General features: G+C 46.7%; 3 protein-coding genes across 3 annotated transcripts; all 3 read left to right on the top strand.

Annotated features, from left to right (window-relative positions):
• Window positions 1-3,750: 3,750 nt before the first annotated feature.
• LOC117436087 (olfactory receptor 1020-like) lies at window positions 3,751-4,710 on the top strand. Its single transcript, XM_034062187.1, has one exon. It carries the CDS (start codon window positions 3,751-3,753, stop codon window positions 4,708-4,710), a length of 960 nt encoding a protein of 319 aa, XP_033918078.1.
• Window positions 4,711-9,527: 4,817 nt separating this feature from the next.
• LOC101875302 (olfactory receptor 1020-like) lies at window positions 9,528-12,188 on the top strand. The gene is made up of 2 exons (XM_034061568.1): window positions 9,528-10,315; window positions 12,170-12,188. The coding sequence occupies exons 1-2, from the start codon at window positions 9,528-9,530 to the stop codon at window positions 12,186-12,188; spliced, it is 807 nt and encodes a 268-aa protein (XP_033917459.1).
• A 2,147-nt stretch (window positions 12,189-14,335) lies between these two features.
• Window positions 14,336-15,295, top strand: LOC101874493 (olfactory receptor 1044-like). Its single transcript, XM_005140505.2, has one exon. The coding sequence runs from the start codon at window positions 14,336-14,338 to the stop codon at window positions 15,293-15,295; it is 960 nt and encodes a 319-aa protein (XP_005140562.2).
• Window positions 15,296-23,572: the final 8,277 nt, after the last annotated feature.

Genomic DNA, 23,572 nt, shown 5'->3' on the forward strand with positions numbered 1-23,572 from the left:
TTTTCCCATGAACATCCAAACCCTTTATAACAAGTAGGCTTGTTGGGGATGATTTCTTTCCTGTTGGGAGGATTGCTCTTCTTTAAGGACAAGTAAATACAATAATATGATGCCTTCATTTGCCACATGAATTAGTGATGCATTAAATAGATAAGAGGTCACATTGCAGTGATTTTCTGACTCTGTAGTCATGTTTGGGTCAATTAAAGAGAGACCAGATCCCTGATTGCAGTTCCATGGACTTGTAGCTTCAAGGGATAAACCAGCCCCTTCTCATCTCAATTATACTTGCATGTATTTCATCCTCTGTTCTTAGACTTAAAGAACATGTGTATATATAAACCTGTATGACAAGATGACTGCTGCTCATGTTACCCTTAAATATGCATTGACCTTAAAATGATGAGATGACCTTAAAATACACATGGTGCCTGTTGAGGAATGAGCATTACTCCTCCTTCCCCTCCCACTTCCCTCTTCCCATCAGCCCCTTTCCCAGCAAGATGACCATTTCTTCAGCACAATTCACCTTCTCCCTCCACCCTTCCCAAAGCAGCTTTGACTTCCCCATTCCCCAGCCTGTGCTCAGATGGTCACTGCACAAAGGCCCTTGACCCACCACCAATGCTCTTCTCAGGGTGCTGGTGGCTGCCTCTGCTGCAAGGACACATTGATGGCTCCTTTCAACACAGAGGACACCACAACCACCTTGTCCCTCTCTGCTAAGGTGCCCCCAGCCTGTCTTGGTGCTTGGAGCAACTGTTCCCCATGGGCAGGACTCAGCATTTTCCCTTTTTGAAGTCTCTGTGATTCCACCTGCACATTTTGGACCCAAAATTAGCCTTTGAAAAGCCATTTTGCTTCATATTCTCCAAATTTAAATATCCTCAGGGTGGCTCTTTGGTGCTCACAAGAGGAGGAAATGAAACCAAGAGTGGGACATATTGCATGGAGAGAACAGCAGCTGACAGCAGACAGGGTTTTGCTAAAGCTTTAACCCCTTTAAATGGGTTCAGAAGGTCCAGCTGAAGTTGTCTACACCAACCTCAGGCAGGGAGATGGAAGCATCTGCTGTTTCCCATTGCTAATGGCTCACACACTCAATGGCCATCTCCTCATCCCTATTTATCTCCTTCACCTTGGGTAGTACTTATATAACTAAGTTATAGATATATAAAGAGTAGAGGTCTGAAACATACACCTTGTATCTAACACCACTGAAAGCAGCCATTCTCAATACCACTGCTTGTGTAAACAGTGCAAAACATCACCCATCACACATCAAATACCCACATCTTCTCATACACAGAAGCATCCTTTTCTTTCTGGTCTCAGCTTTACACACACATGCTGACACTGCAGGTGTCTAAAGCCAGCTGAATGCAGTCCTGCCCATGGGTCTGTCCTTGCTCAACCCAACCTTCCCCTTCTCACTTTCACCCTTCCTCAAGATACAGGAAATGCAAATTTCTCCTTCTTGGGTTCAAAAACCATAAATCAGAATCTCAGGGAGGTTTGGGTTGCAAGGGCCAAAGCCACTTCCAACACAAAGTGTTGCCAACCTACTGAAGAATGAAAGTCTAATGTTGTACTTGGTAAAGGAGAAGTCACTAAGGAAAAGATAATAACAACTAAATATAAGGTTCAGTTTATTACTCTACTCACCTCACTGAAAATACTATCTCCTCATTTGCCCATGTAGGGACATGGTCTGGATGCAGAAGGACTGGCAGAGCAGTGAGCACTGCCTGGGCTGTTGGGTGCAGAGGGTGATGGGTTCTGCTCTGCAGGAGCCTGGAGAGTGCACAGGGGTTTGTGTCTTGAATCTCTATCAAGAGAACCCAAGGAGAACACCCTGGTGTGCAGGGCCCATCCCACAGTACCTGAGCAAGACAAGTAGGGCAGGAACACAGACCTGGGCCAAGTTCAACCAAGGCTCCAGAGCATCAGCAGTGCTGGTGATGAGGAGGCAGATTCAAGACCAAGCCAAGTCAGGTCGAGTCAATCCCTTGGGCAGGATCAGGTGCAAAAACTGCTAGGAAGGTGTGTGAGAAATCCTTGGTCACCCCCAACAGATTCCATAGGTGTGCTGAACTGCTGCTAAACTGGAAACCACAACTGCTCTAGGAAAGCTCAATCTGCCTGTTCTGAGCTTAAATAGAGATGGGGGAAAATAGGAAGAGGGTGAGGATGGAGCCCCAGCTGAGGCTGCTCAGGGGGATGAAGGCCTATTAGTTACAGCTGGGATAATTCCTCCCTGCCTCAAAATGCCTGTTTCTCACCCTTGAATACATTGGAAGTCCTGAGGCACCAGCTCAGCTGCAGGACATCCAGGCACTACATGTGGATAACCCCAGTGGGGATGGAAAACTGGGCTTTCCCTCCACAGAGGGACATCAGCAGCTGCAGAGATGGAGTCACTTGTGCTTCATGTCCCTTTTGAGGACTGTGTGCAAGATCTGGAATGTCTCTCAACCCATTCTCATTGTGTCAGTCTGTTCAGACCAAAACCTTTGCATGGTCCACAAGTATGTCAGAAGCATCCTATGAGCCCTCATCACTGCTGCTGTGCAGCTGTGCTCAGGCATGGCTCATCCATGCCATGTCTCTCAGATGCCCAAGCACCACAATGCCTTTCAGAGCTGATTTCACACCCTTTGCTTTTCCTTCTCTTTGTTTTCCTCTGCTAAAGCATGAGCAGCCCTGGAGGCTTCCTCCCAGGAGAGCACATGCAACTGTATTTACAGCCCCAGCACCACAAGCTGGGCTCTTGCAGTCTGCCAGGAGCTCACCTCTCTTCACATCAGGAGCTGAACAGAGCTGATGCTGGCACCTGGATGTTCTCTGCTGCACTGGGGATAAACCCTTGGCTCCCATCACTCGGTGGCAGAAGGAAGGCACAGGAGGTAACACCAGCACAAAGCACAGCCTCACCTGCACTGAGGCAGTGGGCTTGATTCTGCATGTTCTCGGGTCGTCTTTGGGAAAGCTGTGCCAAAAAATAGCTTTTCTCATTTCTTTATAATAAGATGGAGCAATGTCTGATGCAGGTTGTGTTTCTTTTTCATAGGCAGCTAAAGCAGATGCACTGAATTACTCAAGAGTTCAATGATGATGAATCTTATTTTGTTCTAAAGAAATGCAACATTTCAGATTCTCAGCAGAATACAGTCGCTGACAAATCGGCCTTTGGAATCAGCACGTTTTAACATCAACTCAGTTTACAAGCAAGCAAGTTAATGCCCATGAGTTTAGGAGGCTTCAGCGTGATGGAGCTCAGAGAGGTATAGATTATATCTTTACTATTGTGAATATTATGTGTTGTGAATGATCACAAATAGCTTCATAAATGGGATTTGGTGATTGAAATGATAATTACAAGCCAAGGGAAAATGTGTGCAGGTCATTAATATCTAAGCTGGGATTTCACAGGGAGTGTGGCTTTCTTTTGCTTCAGGTTTACATGCACTCCTATAAGGTCCCCCTGAGTTGTCTTCCAACACATATTGCCTCCACACTGAAAGTGAATAAACATCTGATTCTCTTAAATCTAAAAAGCACAAGTGTTACAAGGAATCTATAATTTTTAGTGTCCCATTGTATAGAATTGGGGTTAGAAAATACAGTAGAACATACTGAAACATGACAGTGAAACTACTCATTGGAGTAAAAAATGGTCCAGAAGTGCATATCTATATTTAATTGGTGTGATACTTCCCTTCCTTTTTTCTCAGAAAGTAATACATGATAATGGGAGGGAATCAGACACAGACTAAATTCATCCTGTTGGGAATTACAGACAGCCCTCATGCACAGACCCCGCTGTTTGTGATTCTTCTGCTGATTTATATTGTCACTTTGGTGGGGAACGTTGGCATTATCACATTGGTTCAGGTGTCTCCCAGCCTCCACACCCCCATGTACTTCTTCCTCACCCATTTTGCCTTCACTGACATCTGCTATTCCACAGTCATCTCCCCCAGGATGCTGGCAGACCTCTTATCAGAGGACAAAACCATTTCTTTCACTGCCTGCATGATGCAGTTCTTCACCTTTGTTTTCTTTGGCAGTGCCGAGTGTCACCTGCTGGCCATGATGGCCTACGACCGGCACGTTGCCATCTGCCAGCCCCTGCTCTATGTGACCATCATCTCCAGCCGTGTCTGCTGGCAGCTGGTAGCATCATCCTACCTATTTGCCTTCCTCAGTGCCATCATCTACACATGGTGTGTGTTTGGAGGTTCCTTCTGTGGTCCCAGCCACATTGACCACTTCTTCTGTGATGTTGTCCCTGTTCTAAAGCTCATGTGCTCTGACACCCACAGCAGTGAGATGATCATCTTTGCCTTATACACCATCAATGTGGTGGGCGCAAGCGTGGTCATTTTGCTCTCCTACATCTCTATTATCCGCACTGTTCTAAGGATGTGCTCAGCACACAGCAGGGACAGAGCTTTCCACACCTGCTCATCCCATTTGATGGTTGTTTCCATATTCTTTGGGTCAGGATTCTTCATATACCTGCAACCTCCATCTAGCCATGGCAGCCTGGATAAGGTGGCCTCCATCTTTTACACCGTGGTCACTCCCATGCTCAACCCATTCATCTACAGCCTGAGGAACAAGGAGGTGAAGGGAGCTCTGATCAAGTGTGTGAGGAGGTTGTTCAACAGCTGGCAACATACAAGACTTGTATCATGCAGGACATGAATACTCTACATCAAGTGAGAAAGACTAAACTAATGGGGTTTTCCACTCATCCTCATGACTTTATACCTGTTCTTTCACAGTTCCTGCACTAAAGTCAATGATGGTACTTAATGAGAAACAGAACCCCCCTTACATCTTCCTTGGAAGGAAACCAGGAGGAGCAGGAACCTCAAACCTCATTTCACTTCTCAGCTACCAGCATCTAGGAAAACATGACCTTGAATTATCCCAGGCCTCCTTTTCCTCACAGCAAACACCAATCAGCTTTATTCATTTCTCACTTCTGGCACTGATAAATAGCCACTTTTCTTGCAAGATTCTGGACCTTTTCCCTCAGCTCCAATATCTGTCATATGTGTCTATGTGTGTAAATAGATGTATGTGTGACAGAGGAATACACATTAAATGTATAAAACTGGTATTGCAAGTAAAGTGACACACACAGACTTGGACTCCATGTGTGGATCTACATGACTGTCCTGCACAGAATCATCTCTACCTTGAGACAAAACTTCTTTTCTCACCTCCTGGCTTGTTCTATAAATCAAAGGTTCACAAAAGTAAGTCCTCCAAGTGTCCTTTTCACCTCTGTTCAGTTCTACAGGTGTTGGGTGTCAGTGTTTGGCTGCATCTAATAGAGACTCCTGTTCTTTACTGTTTATTACTTTCTACCTTGGATGGTTGGGATACGCTGCCAGCAGCCTCACTGCTCACATCACCCCATGTCTGTCTTGTTTTCTCTCCCCTTCACGTCTAACTGAAGAACTTCTTTAGTGAGTTCATAAGTTAAACATGTGGAGCTGTTAAGTTACTTTGGAGATGAGTTGTGTTCTGGGAGACAGAATAGAACAAGATCAGAAACTGCTCTGAAGTTACTGACAAAGAGCATTTCTTAGGGATGGCAGCTCAGCATCTTCCAAGTAAGGAAACACTCAAGCTGGAAAGATTAAAGAGTCTTGACTAAGACTTGAAACCCATTTCCAAATAAAAGTGCTGCCCATCTATTCAAGAGCTGTCATGGTTTAAACCCAGTCTGCCATAAATCACACAGTCCCTCTCTCACCCCCCACCCCCTTCTTGCCCTCCCCCTGCTCCTGGAGGGATGGGGAGGAGAATCAAATGAAGGTAACTCCCATGGGTTGACATAAGAACAGTTCAGTAACCAAGGTATAACACAAATCACTGCTACTACCACCAGTAATAGTAATGATAAAGGAAACAACAAGTGAAGAGAATACAACACCTCACCAATTGCTGACTGATAACTCACCCCACCCTGCCGGACCGAACACCCAGTCCAACCACACCATCCCCTAGCCCTTCTGGGTAACTCCCCATTACATCCTGGCCATGATGTGCTGTGGTATGGAATACCTCTTTAGCTAGCCTGGGTCAGGTGTCCTGTCTCTGCTTCCTCCCGGCTTCCCCTCCTCCCTGGCAGAGCATGAGGCTCAGAAAGGCCTTGGTCAGACTGAACATTTGAGCAGTATCTACAAACATCAGTGTTATCAGTGTTGTTCCCAGGCTGAAAGTCAAAACCACAGCACTGCACCAGCTACTGAGGAGATAAAATGACTGTTACTGCTGAACCCAGGACAAGACCAGAATTCTAACATCATAGTTCAAAATGGAGGAGATACTAATGACCAGAGAATAACACTGAATGGAATGGTCAGTTGGTTATTTGCCTCACTGAGAAGACTATCTCCTCATTTGCTCATGCAGGGACATACTCTGAATGGAGAGGGACTGCAGAGCAGTGAGCCCTGGCTGGGATGTTGGGTGCAGCCAGAGAAAGGTTCTCATTTCATAGAATCATAGAATAGTTCAGGTTAGAAAGGACCTTCAGAGCATCCAGTTCCAACCCCCCTGCTATGGGCAGGGACCCCTCACACTAAACCATGGCACCCAAGGATGGTTTGCAGAAAGCTGGCCGGTACCACAGGGGTTTGTCTCTTTCATCTCTTTAAACAGAGTCTAAGGGGAAAACCCTGGTGTGCAGGGAGCATCGCACAGTACCTGAGCAAGAGAAGTAGAGCAGGAACAGAGAGCTGGGCCACGGTCAACCAATCATCAGGCAGGTTGGTGATGACAAGACAGGTACGAGACCAGGCCAAGTCAGATCAAGTCAATCCCTGGATCATGCTCAGGTCCAGCAATTGCTAGGAAAGTCTATGAGCAAACAGAGGTCTTCATCAAAGGATGTCACAGGTGTGCACAGCACCTGCCAAACTGGGAACCAGAACTCCTCTTATGAAGTTCAACCTCACTGGGCTGAGATTAAACAGAGAAGGGGACAAATGTGCAGAGGGTGGGGATGGAGCTGCAGCTGAGGCTCCTCAGGGAGATAAAGGCCTATTAGTTCAGCCTGGGATAATTCATCATTGCCTCAAAATGTGCATTTTTCATCATTGAATACAGTGGAAGCCCAGAGTCACCAGCTCAGCTGTTGGACATCCAGGCACTGCATGTGGGTAACCCCAGTGGGGATGGAAAACTGGGCTTGTGAGTGTCTGCAGATGGACATGAGCAACTCCAGAGATGGAGTCACTTGTGCCTCATATCCCATTTGGAGACCCACTGCAAGGTCAGAAATCTCTAAGCCCATTCTCATTCTGTTGGCAGGTCAAAGTGAAACCTTTGCAGAGTCCACAAGTATGTCAGAAGCATCCTATGAGCCCTCATCACTGCTGCTGTGCAGCTGTGCTCAGGCATGGCTCATCCATGCCATGTCTCTCAGATGCCCAAGCACCACAATGCCTTTCAGAGCTGATTTCACACCCTTTGCTTTTCCTTCTCTTTGTTTTCCTCTGCTAAAGCATGAGCAGCCCTGGAGGCTTCCTCCCAGGAGAGCACATGCAACTGTATTTACAGCCCCAGCACCACAAGCTGGGCTCTTGCAGTCTGGCAGGAGCTCACCTCTCTTCACATCAGGAGCTGAACAGAGCTGATGCTGGCACCTGGATGTTCTCTGCTGCACTGGGGATAAACCCTTGGCTCCCATCACTCGGTGGCAGAAGGAAGGCACAGGAGGTAACACCAACACAAAGCACAGCCTCACCTGCACTGAGGCAGTGGGCTTGCTTCTGCATGTCCTCTTTTCCTCTTTAGTAAAGCTGCATCAGAAATCAGCCTTACCTGTGTTGGGTTTCTTTAGAAGAAGAGGAAGCAATGGTTTGTGCAGGTTGTTTTCTTTCCCATAGGCAGCTACAGCAAGATGCTGTTATTTATTCAAGAGTACAATGAGGATGAATCTTATTTTGTTCTAAAGAAATGCAACATTCCAGATTGTCAGCAGAATGTAGTCACTAACAAATCAGCACATTGTAACATCAACATGTTTTTAATGCAAGCAGCTTGATGCTCATAGATTTAGGATGCTTCAATGTGCTGGAGCTCAGAAAACTATAAATCATGTGAATGTTTCTGTTAGGAATGATCTCAAACAGTTTGATAAATGTGGTTTGTTGATTGGAATGATAACTAAAAGCCAAGTGAAAATGGGTGCAGTTCATTCATGCGTAAGCTGGATTTCACTGGGACTGGGACTTTCTATCCCCCTGGTTTACATGTGTTACTATGAGGTTTTCAGGTGTCTTCTGAACAAATCACCTCTGAAAACTGAAAAGTGAAAGTGAAGAAAGATCTGATTCTTTTCTTTAATCTGAAAACACATGTGCTTGAATGAATTGATAGTTTTAAGGGTCCTAGCACTGAAAATGCCATTTGTTCCTTGAATGTGCTCCTTGTTCTTTTCAAGATACCTCAACTGTATAACACAAAATATATGTAATTTGGGTTAGAAAATTGTCCTGGTTTGAGCAGTAGCAGTCATTGTTCTCCTCCTTGGTAGCTGGTGCAGTTCTGTGGTTTGACTTTGGGGCTGGGAACGGTTGCTGATAGCAAGTATGTTTTGAGTTACTGCTCAAGTGTTTGGTTTGTCCAAGGCCTTTTCTGAGCTCATGCTCTGCCAGGGAGGAAGCAGAGACAGGACACCTGACCCAGGCTAGCCAGAGAGGTATTCCATACCATAGCACGTCATGGCCAGGATGTAATTGGGAGAGACCCGGAAGGGCTGGAGCTCTGGGGGGATGGAGGAGGTATCAGTTGGTGCTCGGTCGGGCAGGGTGGGGTGAGTTATGGGTCGGTGGCTGGTGAGGTGTTGTATTCTCTTCACTTGTTATTGGCTTTATCACTATTGTTTGTAGTAGTAATGGCAGTAGTGATTTGTGTTATACCTTAGCTATTAAACTGTGCTTATCTCAACCCGTGGGGGCTACATTCTTTGGATTCTCCTTCCTAAATCTCCAGGGAGCAAAGGGGGGAGTGAGTGAACGAACTGTGTGGACTTGGTTTAAACTGCGACAGTAGAATATACAGTAATTTAGCAATTGAACTGGCCATTGTTTGGATTAAACTGTGGTCCAAAAGTGCCTAAATAAATCCCTCGTTTTAAGTGTTCCAGCATAGAAAACCAAAGACACCATTTGTTGCTTCAGTTGCTTCCTGTTCTTTTAGAAATACTTCCACTGAAAACCAGAAAAACATAATTTGGGGTTAAAACTATAGCAGAATATGTGAATTTAACCAAAATGTGGAATCTAAAATAGTGACTGATAGTCAATAAATATGGTCCAAAAGTGAATGTCAACTTTTTAAAAGTGTTCTGTTTCTCTTCCTTTTGCCTCAGCAGGTAACACCAGGTGATGGGAGGAAATCAAACCCAGATTAAATTCATCCTGTTAGGAATTACAGACAGACCATGTGCACAGACCCCTCTGTTCGTGTTGTTTCTGTTGATTTACATTGTCACTCTGATGGGGAACGTTGGCATTATCACATTGGTTCGGGTGTCTCCCAGCCTCCACACCCCCATGTACTTCTTCCTCACCCATTTCGCCTTCATTGACATCTGCTATTCCACAGTCATCTCCCCCAGGATGCTGGCAGACCTCTTATCAGAGGACAAAACCATTTCTTTCACTGCCTGCATGATGCAGTTCCTTACCTTTGTTTTCTTTGGCAGTGCCGAGTGTCACCTGCTGGCCATGATGGCCTACGACCGGCACGTTGCCATCTGCCAGCCCCTGCTCTATGTGACCATCATCTCCAGCCGTGTCTGCTGGCAGCTGGTAGCATCATCCTACCTATTCGCCTTCCTCAGTGCCATCATCTACACATGGTGTGTGTTTGGAGGTTCCTTCTGTGGTCCCAATCACATCGACCACTTCTTCTGTGATAAAGTTCCTGTTCTAAAGCTCATGTGCTCTGACACCCACAGCAGTGAGATGGTCATCTTTGCCTTATACACCATCAATGTGGTGGGTGCAAGCGTGGTCATTTTGCTCTCCTACATCTCTATCATCCGCACAGTGCTGAGGATGTGCTCAGCACAGAGCAGGGACAGAGCCTTCCACACCTGTGCTTCCCATTTGATGGCTGTTTCCATATTCTTTGGGTCAGGATTCTTCATATACCTGCAACCCTCTTCTAGCCACAGGAGCCTGGATAAGGTGGCCTCCATCTTTTACACCGTGGTCACTCCCATGCTCAACCCATTCATCTACAGCCTGAGGAACAAGGAGGTGAAGGGAGCTCTGATCAAGTGTGTGAGCAGGTTGTTCAACCAGTGGCAACATACAAGACTTGTATCATGCAGGGCATAAATACCCTACATCAAGTGAGAAAGTCTAAACTAATGGGGTTTTCCACTCATCCTCATGACTTTATACATGTTCTTTCACAGTTCCTGCACTAAAGTCAATGATGGTACTTAATGAGAAACAGAACCCCCCTTACATCTTCCTTGGAAGGAAACCAGGAGGAGCAGGAACCTCAAACCTCATTTCAGTTCTCAGCTACCAGCATCTAGGAAAACATTACCTTGAATTATCCCAGGCCTCCTTTTCCTCACAGCAAACACCAATCAGCTTTATTCATTGCTCACTTCTGGCACTGATAAATAGCCACTTTTCTTGACAGATTCTGGACCTTTTCCCTCAGCTCCAATATCTGTCATATGTGTCTATGTGTGTAAATAGATGTATGTGTGACAGAGGAATACACATTAAATGTATAAAACTGGTATTGCAAGTAAAGTGACACACACAGACTTGGACTCCATGTGTGGATCTACATGACTGTCCTGCACAGAATCATCTCTACCTTGAGACAAAACTTCTTTTCTCACCTCCTGGCTTGTTCTATAAATCAGAGCTTCACGAAAGTAAGTCCTTCAAGTGTCCTTTTCACCTCTGTTCAGTTCTACAGGTGTTGGGTGTCAGTGTTTGGCTGCATCTAATAGAGACTCCTGTTCTTTACTGTTTATTACTTTCTACCTTGGATGGTTGGGATACGCTGCCAGCAGCCTCATTGCTCACATCACCCCATGTCAGTCTTGTTTTCTCTCCCTTCACGTGTAACTGAAGAACTTCTTTAGTGAGTTCATAAGTTAAACATGTGGAGCTGTTAAGTTACATTGGAGATGAGTTGTGTTCTGGGAGACAGAATAGAACAAGATCAGAAACTGCTCTGAAGTTACTGACAAAGAGCATTTCTTAGGGATGGCAGCTCAGCATCTTCCAAGTAAGGAAACACTCAAGCTGGAAAGATTAAAGAGTCTTGACTAAGACGTGAAACCCATTTCCAAACAAAAGTGCTGCCCATCTATTCAAGAGCTGTCGTGGTTTAAACCCAGTCTGCCATAAATCACACAGTCCCTCTCTCACCCCCCACCCCCTTCTTGCCCTCCCCCTGCTCCTGGAGGGATGGGGAGGAGAATCAAAAGAAGGTAACTCCCACAGGTTGAGATAAGAGCAGTCCAGTAACCAAGGTATAACACAAATCACTGCTGCTACCACCAGTAATAGTAATGATAAAGGAAACAACAAGTGAAGAGAATACAATACCTCACCAATTGCTGAGTGATAACTCACCCCACCCTGCCAGACCAAACACCTAGTCCAACCACACCGTCCCCTAGCCCTTCAGGGTAGCTCTCCATTACATCCTGGCCATGATGTGCTATGGTATGGAATACTTTTTTGGCTAGCCTGGGTCAGGTGTCCTGTCTCTGCTTCCTCCCGGCTTCCCCTCCTCCCTGGCAGAGCATGAGGCTCAGAAAGGCCTTGGTCAGACTAAACATTTGAGCAGTATCTACAAACATCAGTGTTATCAGTGTTGTTCCCAGGCTGAAAGTCAAAACCACAGCTCTGCACCAGCTACTGAGGAGATAAAATGACTGTTACTGCTGAACCCAGGACAAGACCAGAATTCTAACATCATAGTTCAAAATGGAGGAGATACTAATGACCAGAGAATAACACTGAATGGAATGGTCAGTTGATTATTTGCCTCACTGAGAAGACTATCTCCTCATTTGCTCATGCAGGGACATACTCTGAATGGAGAGGGACTGCAGAGCAGTGAGCCCTGGCTGGGATGTTGGGTGCAGCCAGAGAAAGGTTCTCATTTCATAGAATCATAGAATAGTTCAGGTTAGAAAGGACCTTCAGAGCATCCAGTTCCAACCCCCCTGCTATGGGCAGGGACCCCTCACACTAAACCATGGCACCCAAGGATGGTTTGCAGAAAGCTGGCCAGTACCACAGGGGTTTCTCTCTTTAAACAGAGTCTAAGGGGAACACCCTGGTGTGCAGGGAGCATCGCACAGTACCTGAGCAAGAGAAGTATGGCAGGAACAGAGAGCTGGGCCACGGTCAGCCAAGACTCCAGAGCATCAGGCAGGTTGGTGATGACAAGACAGGTACGAGACCAGGACAAGTCAGATCAAGTCAATCCCTGGATCATGCTCAGGTCCAGCAATTGCTAGGAAAGTCTATGAGCAAACAGAGGTCTTCATCAAAGGATGTCACAGGTGTGCACAGCACCTGCCAAACTGGGAACCAGAACTGCTCTTATGAAGTTCAACCTCACTGGGCTGAGATTAAACAGAGAAGGGGGACAAATGTGCAGAGGGTGGGGATGGAGCTGCAGCTGAGGCTGCTCAGGGAGATAAAGGCCTATTAGTTCAGCCTGGGGCAACTCATCATTGCCTGGAAATGGCCATTTTTCATCATTGAATACAGTGGAAGCCCAGAGTCACCAGCTCAGCTGTTGGACATCCAGGCCCTGCATGTGGGTAACCCCAGTGGGGATGGAAAACTGGGCTCGTGAGTGTCTGCAGATGGACATGAGCAACTCCAGAGATGGAGTCACTTGTGCCTCATATCCCATTTGGAGACCCTCTGCAAGATCAGAAACCTCTAAGCCCATTCTCATTCTGTTGGCAGGTCAAAGTGAAACCTTTGCACAGTCCACAAGTATGTCAGAAGCATCCTATGAGCCCTCATCACTGCTGCTGTGCAGCTGTGCTCAGGCATGGCTCATCCATGCCATGTCTCTCAGATGCCCAAGCACCACAATGCCTTTCAGAGCTGATTTCACACCCTTTGCTTTTCCTTCTCTTTGTTTTCCTCTGCTAAAGCATGAGCAGCCCTGGAGGCTTCCTCCCAGGAGAGCACATGCAACTGTATTTACAGCCCCAGCACCACAAGCTGGGCTCTTGCAGTCTGGCAGGAGCTCACCTCTCTTCACATCAGGAGCTGAACAGAGCTGATGCTGGCACCTGGATGTTCTCTGCTGCACTGGGGATAAACCCTTGGCTCCCATCACTCGGTGGCAGAAGGAAGGCACAGGAGGTAACACCAACACAAAGCACAGCCTCACCTGCACTGAGGCTTCTGCATGTCCTCTTGTCCTCTTCAGTAAAGCTGTGCCAGAGAACAGCCTTACCAATGTGGGTTTTCTTCATAAGAAGGGGGAGCAATGTCTTATATAGGTTGTTTTTCTATTACATAGGCAGCTGAAGCAAGATGCACTGATTTATTTGATACTTAAATGAGAATGAGTGTTAGTCTGTTATACAGAAATGCAACATTTCAGACTGTTAGGTGAATATAGTCACTAATAAATCACCCTTTAGAATCAGCCTGTTAGAACATCAACTCCTTTTTAAAGCAAGAAACTGAATGCCCATTGGTTTAGGTGCTTTATTGTGCTGGAGCTCAGGAAGGTATAAATCATGAATTTACCAATGTCAATGTTATTTGTTGTAAATGATCTCAAACAGTTTGTTAAATGTGATTTGGTGACTGGAATGATAATCAAAAGCCAAAGGAAAATGTCTGTAGGTAATGCATGTGTAAGCTGGGCTGTCACTGGGACTGAGAAATCCTCTTGCTCCACATTGATGTGCAATGCTGTGAGGATCCTCTGAGGTGTCTTCTGACACAAGTTTCCTTCACATTGCAAGTGATTAAAGATCTGATTCTCTGTTCAAACACATGTGCTTGACTAAATCCACAGCTTTAATTGTCCCAGCATAGAAAAATTAAAATGCCATTTACTGCTTCAACAAACTCCCTGTTCTGTTCTGAATACCTCATCTGAAAAACATAACACATATATATGTATGTCTATATGGTTAGAAAGTATATTGGAATAATAGAAAATGTAACAGGTACAGTTGTCATTGATTGCAGATAGATATGGTCCAGATCTGAATCTCCATTTTTGATCAGTTTGATGTTTCTCTTCCTTTTGCCTCAGCAGGTAACACCTGGTCATGGCCGGAAATCACACACAGATTGAATTCATCCTGTTGGGAATCACAGACAGACCATGTGCACAAACTCCTCTTTTTGTCTTGTTTCTGTTGATTTACATTGTCACTCTGGTGGGAAACGTTGGCATTATCTCATTGGTTCGGGTGTCTCCCATCCTCCACACCCCCATGTACTTCTTCCTCACCCATTTTGCCTTCACTGACATCTGCTATTCCACAGTCATCTCCCCCAGGATGCTGGCAGACCTCTTATCAGAGGACAAAACCATTTCTTTCACTGCCTGCATGATGCAGTTCTTCACCTTTGTTTTCTTTGGCAGTGCCGAGTGTCACCTGCTGGCCATGATGGCCTACGACCGGCACGTTGCCATCTGCCAGCCCCTGCTCTATGTGACCATCATCTCCAGCCGTGTCTGCTGGCAGCTGGTAGCATCATCCTACCTATTTGCCTTCCTCAGTGCCATTATCTGCACATTGTACACATTTGGAGGTTCCTTCTGTGGTTCCAACCACATCAACCATTTCTTTTGTGATGTTGTCCCTGTGCTAAAACTTGTGTGCCCTGATAACCACAGCAGTGAGATGCTCATCTTTGCCTTTCTTACCATCAATGTGGTGGGCACAAGCGTGGTCATTTTTCTCTCCTACATCTCTATCATTCGCACAGTGCTGAGGATGTGCTCAGCAGAGAGCAGGGCCAGAGCCTTCCACACGTGTGGCTCTCATTTGATGGCTCTTTCCTTGTTCTTTGGAACAGCATTCTTCATGTACCTACAACCTCCATCTAGACACAGGAGTCTGGATAAGGTGGCTTCCATCATCTACACCGTGGTCACCCCCATGCTCAACCCATTCATCTACAGCCTGAGGAACAAGGAGGTGAAGGGGGCTCTGGTCAAGATCAGGAGGAGGTTCTTAAACCACTGGCAACACGGAAAGGTTGTATCATCCAGGACATGAGCAGTTCATGTCAAGTGAGAAAGCCTATGGGACATTAAAACTATGTTTTTTTCCACTAATCTTCAAGATTTAATCTAGGTCCTTACACAGTTCCTGCACAAAAGTCAATGACAGCATTGAATGAGATACAGACCACTCAAATCACATCTCCCTTGGAAGGAAACCAAGGGGAGACTGAGCCTCAAACTTCATTTCACTTAAGATTCCCCAGCCTGGGGGAAGAAATTACCCCCAGTTATCCCAGGTTTCTTTCCCTCACAGAAAACTCCAATCAGCTTTATCCAGTTATAACTTTTGTCACTGATAAATATCTGTGTTTCTTGCAAGATTCTTGACCTTGTCCCTCAGCTCCAATAAAATTCCTCACTCTGACCTGTGAGCTCTTTATTAAAGCTGCTGGGGTGGGAGGGAACAGGAAGTGCAGTTTGACATTTGTTTGCTGGGAAACAGAGGAAAGGTTTCAAAAGATTCACTGCATTTGTTTGTGCCTTTCAAAGACCAAAATCTGGTGGGAATCAAGGTCTAAGCTGGACCCATTGAATATGTCGTGGTTTAAACCAAATCCTCACAGTACTCTCACTCATTCCCCCCTTTGCTCCCCCAACTCCCAGAGAGTTAGGAAGGAGAATCCAAAGAATGTAACCCCCATGGGTTTAGATAAGCACAGTTTAATAGCTAAGGCACAACACAAATCACTACTGCCATTACTACTACAAATAATAATGATAAAGCCAATAACAAGTGAAGAGAATACAACATCTCACCAGCCACTGACCCATAACTCACCCCACCCTGCCCTGCCGAGCACCAACCAATACCTCCTCCATTTCCCTTCAGAGCTCCATCCTTCCAGCTCTCTCTCCCAGTTGCATCCTGGGCATCACGTGCTATGGTATGGAATACCTCATTGGCTAGCCTGAGTCAGGTGTCCTGTCTCTTCTTCCTCCCAGCCTCCCCTCATCCCCAGCAGAGCATGTGCTCAGAAAAGGCCTTGAACAAAAACACCTTCAAAACATGCTGATATCAGCAACTGTTCCCAGCCCAGAAGTCAAACCACAGAACTGCACCAGGTACATGAAGGAGAAAAATGACTGGATGGCTGAACCCATGACATTATCCACCCCTTATTCCATACCATTCACGTCATGCTCAGATCTCACATTTTCAATACACCATCACTCTTAAGTCCACCCCTCGATCATGAGTCTATCTCTATGTTGCATCTCTGGACTGATGGCCTGAAGTATCTGGGCCCACCAGGCTCAAAATCATTCACCATCCCCTTCAGCAGTTCTACAGTTTGCTGCTGGGGACTCCATACAGCTGCCTTCCACTTCCAATGCTTCCAAAGCACAGGAGGTGCCCAGTGGACCAGATACTCGCCCATACTGTCCCACATGCCCTTCCATTCATGACTGTCCAGCCTTGGGGACAGTCTCCTGCTGCCCCTATATCCTTGTCTAACCCTAGACAAGACCCAAACCTGACTCTGCTTAACTTTGGGATCAGACAAATTGGTTGTGTGTAGAACACACTCTGTGTGTGTGCCACCATGCTGATCCCTAACACAATCAGCAGGCAGGTCCCAAGGGCACCCAAAAGCCATTCATAACCATCAGAACTCTCAGCTGCTGCTGCTGCACTTGTCACTGGGGCTGATGTAGCTGCCCTGCTTGCCAGCTCTCCCACCACCAGCTTCTCTTCTCCCGAGTCCGGATCTTCCTCCACTGCCTTGCTGGGAAGTGCTGTGTGGTCTCCTGCATCCTGCTGGGGCTCGGCGGGTGACTTCCGGGGGGACAATCTCGGCCGTCGCAGGGTTGGGAAGAACCGCGGGACTCACCTCCCCCGCTGCCTGGTCCTGCTGCTCAGCTACAGCTTCTCTCTGCTCCTCCTCCACGTCCTCCCACTTCTCTGCCACAGCCGTTTGGTTCCCGGAGCCGCTCTCTCTGGCAGCCTCAGCTGGTGCTGCCGGCTCCTGGGGCTGCTCCTTCCTGGCTTCACGCAGCCTCACGCAGATGGAGGCGAGGACAAGGGCAAGGATGGTGAAGAGCAGCAGGACGGCCTGGTACAAGTCCAAGTCCACTGCCACGTCCATCCCCCACTGCTGCCAGAGCCACACCATATTACAAGCCTCCGACACAAAGTACAGTGAAACAAAATCTTTAGCCCAAGCCCTATGACTGATAAACACAAATACATCTAATCTATACACAAAGTACCTGGCAAAATCCTGAAACTGTGAGAACCAGAGAAAAAACTCTAAGAGCCAATAAATCAGCATTGTGACAAGAGACCATAAATCCGCTCAGATCTGTTCTTATCTCAAACCCTCGGGCCCCACGTTGGGTGCCAAAAATGTCGTGGTTTAAACTAAATCTGCACAGTTCCCCCTTTGATTCCCCAGCTCCTGGAGAGTTAGGAAGAAGAACCCAAAGAATGTAGCCCCCACGGGTTGAGATAAGAACGGTTTAATTGCTAAGGCACAACACAGATCACTACTGCCATTCCTATTACAAATAATAATGATAAAGCCAATAACAAGTGAAGAGAATACAACACCTCACCAGCCACCGACCCATAACTCACCCCACCCTGCCTGATAGAGCACCGACCAATACCTTCTCCATTTCCCTTCAGAACTCCACCCTTCCAGCTCTCTCTCCCAGTTGCATGCTGGGCATCATGTGCTATGGTATGGAATACCTCATTGGCTAGCCTGGGTCAGGTGTCCTGTCTCTCCTCCCTCCCAGCCTCCCCTCCTCCCCAGCAGAGCACGTGCTCAGAAAAGGCCTTGAACAAAAACACCCCAAAACATGCTGATATCAGCAACTGTTCCCAGCCCAGAAGTCAAACCACAGAACTGCACCAGGTACATGAAGGAGAAACATGACTGATACTGCTGAACCCAGGACAGTGTCCTTTATCTGTCTAAAGAGAACCAGAAGAGAACACCCTGGTGTGCAGGGACCATCCCACAGTACCTGAGCAAGAGAAGTAGAGCAGGAACACAGACATGGGCCAAGTTCAGCCAAGACTCCAGAGCATCAGGCAAGTTGGGGATTATGAGGCAAGTCGAGCCTAAGCCAAAGCAAGACAACACAAATCAAGTCAATCACTGAATTAGGGTCAGGCCCAGCAGTTGCTGGGAAGGTACATGAGCAAGCTCTGGTCACCATCAAAGGATTCCTTAGATGTGCACAACTCCTGTTAAACTGGAAACCAAAACACAAACATATCCAAGCTTCCCTGGGCTGAGATTAAATAGAGGTGGGGGACAAATGGGCAGAGGGTGAGGATGGAGCCAAAGCTGAGATTGATCAGAAGGATAAATTCCTATTAGTTCAGCCTGGGACAATTCATCATTGCCTGGAAATGCCCATTTCTCACCCTTCAATACACTGGAAGCCCAGAGTCAGCAGCTTTGAATATCAATCAGAATCCCTCCCCAGGATGTAGCTTCACATATAAGAATTAATTCTGTAGAAATCTTCCACTGTTTAAAGACAACCCTGAACACTGAATCCAGGGTAACTGAGAGCTTTCTGGGTTTGAAAATAGCCAAAACGCAATGATGGGGGAAAATATCTTTCCTTTAGCTGTTGTGAGAATTAACTTATATTTCTGAAGTATATGGATTGTGAACAGACTGTTTATGTGCTCTGAAAAACAACAGTATGAAAGAACACATCACCTTAGGTGTAGGGGGAACATGGCTTCTACCTGCGGTCAATGAAGGAGCCAAAACCTATATCTTTAAATGCTATAGAGTTTGCAGGAGAAAGATCTTTGATATCAGAGAACTTCCTTTGAAAACTTCACCAAACTTTGTTTTCTTCTGATCTACTTTATTGGATATTTCTGCTTAGCCTGTATGTATGGAATCTTAGAGCCACAAAAAGCCCAAATCTGGCCTCAAAATAGAGGTACTGGAGAGGCACAATTGTGAATTCCAGCAATACATTGCCAGAGGATGTTATCACTCCCTACACCTGCCTGAGAGGAGGATGGAGCCTGGAGGGGACTCTTCCCTGCTCAAAAAGAACAAGGGATGGGACAAGAGGAAACGGCCTCAAGCTGCACCAGGGCAGGTTCAGATGGAGCTGAGGAACAATTCCTGCCCCACAGGGTGCTCAGCATTGGAACAGGCTGCCCAGGGCAGGGCTGCAGGCACCGGCCCTGCAAGGGTTCACCCCCCTCAGTGCCATGGGTTAGGGGTGGCCTTGGCAGGGCTGGGAATGGTTGGACTGGATGAGCTTGAAGCTCTTCTCCTTTTTGTCTCCCTTTTGCTTGGCCAATCAGAACAAACAGAAAGTGAATTCTACTGTTCCACTGAATCAACCTCCATTTCTAGACAGTGTTGTTAAACTCATTCAAGGACTTAAGGAAAGGACAAAACCACCTTTAGCCAGAGAAACAGAGATGGAAGCAAATAAGTGTGATGCTATGCAGGGAGATTTTTAGGTTTTGATGTACAAACCTCATTCAATGGTTTCCAGCACCATTAACCTCATCTCATTTCAGACAGCAAAGAATTTAAGTGTGTGACCTCTGTTATGAAAGAAGGATCGTTGAAAGTGTTTTAAGACGTGGTAGTGATGAATTCCCACCAAAGGGCAGATACTAACAAGGAACCCCTGTCCCCTGCTGCACACCATTGCTTTCTGTTCCCCTGTTGGCAGCAATAAAAGCCATGATCTCCATGGCAGCCTGACCACAGCAGAGCACACGAGCTGTGGTGTTGCTCAGCAGCCTTCAGACTTAATACATGACAACCTGGAGCAATGGCATTGCCTGCCCTGATGTCTACCCTGCTGCTTTCCTGCACAGAGAGTTGGTCCTTGCTGGAAAAACATGGTGTACACATAAAACCCCAAATACTCCAGTTTGTCTATGACCCCTGATCATAGAGCTGCAGCCTCTGTCAAGGCCATAGAGAAACTAGGAATTATGGCTGAGCCATAGAACTATCCCAGAGACATGGAATCATAGAAGGGTTTGGGTTGGAAGGGAGCTTAAAGCTCCTCCAGCCCCAACCCCTGCCACAGGCAGGGACCCCTTCCCATGGAGCAGCTGCTCCAAGCCCCTGTGTCCAACCTGGCCTTGAGCACTGCCAGGGATGGGGCAGCCACAGCTTCTCTGGGCACCCTGTGCCAGCGCCTCAGCACCCTCCCAGGGAACAGCTTCTGCCTCAGAGCTCAGCTCAGTCTCTCCTCTGTCAGGTTAAAGCCTTCATGGGGGTTATGGGGAACCTCCATCTACAGCCAAACATGACAGGAAAGTGCATGTCACACGGATCAGCCTGATCCCCCAGCAGTGCACACTGACACAGTCTTGGCATCATTTGGGGTTCCAATCCCTTCCAGAGCCATGTCAAGTGTACATCTGAACAGACAAAGATGGAGAGGAAATAAACCAACAGGCAATAAACAAGTAGATAAATCAGATTATCTGTGGCCTTCTTGCCCAAACCAGGTGTAGGGAGAAAGGAAGACTTAGAAATGGTTCCAAACCAACCCTGGAAGCCTAAGGAAGAGGCTGAGGAAACCAAAGTCCTTGGTGTCAGTGAAGCTCTGGTGTCCTCTGCCACAAAACCAGCAGATAAACATTGAGCCAAAGCCACTTCCAACACAAAGTGTTGCCAATCTACTGAAGAATGAAAGTCTAATGTTGTACTTGGTAAAGGAGAAGGCACTAAGGAAAAGATAATAACAACTGAATATAAGGTTCAGTTTATTACTCTACTCACCTCACTGAAAATACTATCTCCTCATTTGCCCATGTAGGGACATGGTCTGGATGCAGAAGGACTGGCAGAGCAGTGAGCACTGCCTGGGCTGTTGGGTGCAGAGGGTGATGGGTTCTGCTCTGCAGGAGCCTGGAGAGTGCCCAGGGGTTTGTGTCTTGAATCTCTATACAGAGAACCAAAGGAGAACACCCTGGTGTGCAGGGCCCATCCCACAGTACCTGAGCAAGACAAGTAGGGCAGGAACACAGACCTGGGCCAAGTTCAACCAAGGCTCCAGAGCATCAGCAGAGCTGGTGATGAGGAGGCAGATTCAAGACCAAGCCAAGTCAGGTCGAGTCAATCCCTTGTGCAGGAGCAGGTGAAACAACTGCTAGGAAGGTGTGTGAGAAATCCTTGGTCACCCCCAACAGATTCCATAGGTTTGCTGAACTGCTGCTAAACTGGAAACCACAACTGCTCTAGGAAAGCTCAATCTGCCTGTTCTGAGCTTAAATAGAGATGGGGGAAAATAGGAAGAGGGTGGGGATGGAGCCCCAGCTGAGGCTGCTCAGGGGGATGAAGGCCTATTAGTTACAGCTGGGATAATTCCTCCCTGACTCAGGATGCCTTTATTCCACCCTTGAATACAGGGGAAGTCCTGAGGCACCAGCTCAGCTGCAGGACATCCAGGCACTACATGTGGATAACCCCAGTGGGGATGGAAAACTGGGCTTTCCCTTCACAGAGGGACATGAGCAGCTCCAGAGATGGAGTCACTTGTGCTTCATGTCCCTTTTGAGGACTGTGTGCAAGATCTGGAATGTCTCTCAACCCATTCTCATTGTGTCAGTCTGTTCAGACCAAAACCTTTGCATGGTCCACAAGTATGTCAGAAGCATCCTATGAGCCCTCATCACTGCTGCTGTGCAGCTGTGCTCAGGCATGGCTCATCCATGCCATGTCTCTCAGATGCCCAAGCACCACAATGCCTTTCAGAGCTGATTTCACACCCTTTGCTTTTCCTTCTCTTTGTTTTCCTCTGCTAAAGCATGAGCAGCCCTGGAGGCTTCCTCCCAGGAGAGCACATGCAACTGTATTTACAGCCCCAGCACCACAAGCTGGGCTCTTGCAGTCTGGCAGGAGCTCACCTCTCTTCACATCAGGAGCTGAACAGAGCTGATGCTGGCACCTGGATGTTCTCTGCTGCACTGGGGATAAACCCTTGGCTCCCATCACTGTGTGGCAGAGGGAAGGCACAGGAGGTAACACCAACACAAAGCACAGCCTCACCTGCATTGAGGCAATGGGCTTGATTCTGAATGTCCTTGTGTCCTCTTCAGTAAAGCTGCATCAGAAATCAGCCTTACCTGTGTGGGTTTTCTTTATAAGAAGAGGAAGCAATGGTTTCTGCAGGTTGTTTTCTTTCCCATAGGCAGCTACAGCAGATGCACTGAATTACTCAAGAATTAATGAGGATGAATCTTATTTTGTTCTAAAGAAATGCAACATTCCAGATTGTCAGCAGAATGTAGTCACTAACAAATCAGCACATTCTAACATCAACTCCTTTTTAATGCAAGCAGCTGAATGCTCATAGATTTAGGATGCTTCAATGTGCTGGAGCTCAGAAAACTATAAATCATGTGAATGTTTCTGTTAGGAATGATCTCAAACAGTTTGATAAATGTGGTTTGTTGATTGGAATGATAACTAAAAGCCAAGTGAAAATGGGTGCAGTTCATTCATGTGTAAGCTGGATTTCACTGGGACTGGGACTTTCTATCCCCCTGGTTTACATGTGTTACTATGAGGTTTTCAGGTGTCTTCTGACCAAATTAGCTCTGAAGACTGAAAAGTGAAAGTGAAGAAAGATCTGATTCTTTTCTTTAATCTGAAAACACATGTGCTTGAATGAATTGATAGTTTTAAGGGTCCTAGCACTGAAAATGCCATTTGTTCCTTGAATGTGCTCCTTGTTCTTTTCAAGACACCTCAACTGTATAACATAAAATATATGTAATTTGGGTTACAAAATTGTCCTGGTTTGAGCAGTAACAGTCATTGTTCTCCTCCTTGGTAGCTGGTGCAGTTCTGTGGTTTGACTTTCGGGCTGGGAACGGTTGCTGATAGCAAGTATGTTTTGAGTTACTGCTCAAGTGTTTGGTTTGTCCAAGGCCTTTTCTGAGCTCATGCTCTGCCAGGGAGGAAGCAGAGACAGGACACCTGACCCAGGCTAGCCAAAGAGGTATTCCATACCATAGCACGTCATACCCAGGATGTAACTGAGAGTTACCCGGAAGGGCTGAGCTCTGGGGGGATGGAGGAGGTATCAGTCGGTGCTCGGTCAGGCAGGGTGGGGTGAGTTATGGGTCGGTGGCTGGTGAGGTGTTGTATTCTCTTCACTTGTTATTGGCTTTATCACTATAATTTGTAGCAGTAGCAGCAGTAGTGATTTGTGTTATACCTTAGCTATTAAACTGTGCTTATCTCAACCCGTGGGGGCTACATGCTTTGGATTCTCCTTCCTAACTCTCTGGGAGTTGGGGGAGCAA

The sequence above is a fragment of the Melopsittacus undulatus genome, chromosome 4, assembly GCF_012275295.1.
Source record: "Melopsittacus undulatus isolate bMelUnd1 chromosome 4, bMelUnd1.mat.Z, whole genome shotgun sequence".
NCBI lineage: Eukaryota > Metazoa > Chordata > Aves > Psittaciformes > Psittaculidae > Melopsittacus > Melopsittacus undulatus.

Excerpts from the sequence above, each read along its gene's own strand:
- LOC117436087 (XM_034062187.1), top strand. The coding sequence starts at position 3,751 with ATGGGAGGGAATCAGACACAGACTAAATTCATCCTGTTGGGAATTACA.
- LOC101875302 (XM_034061568.1), top strand. The coding sequence starts at position 9,528 with ATGGGGAACGTTGGCATTATCACATTGGTTCGGGTGTCTCCCAGCCTC.
- LOC101874493 (XM_005140505.2), top strand. The coding sequence starts at position 14,336 with ATGGCCGGAAATCACACACAGATTGAATTCATCCTGTTGGGAATCACA.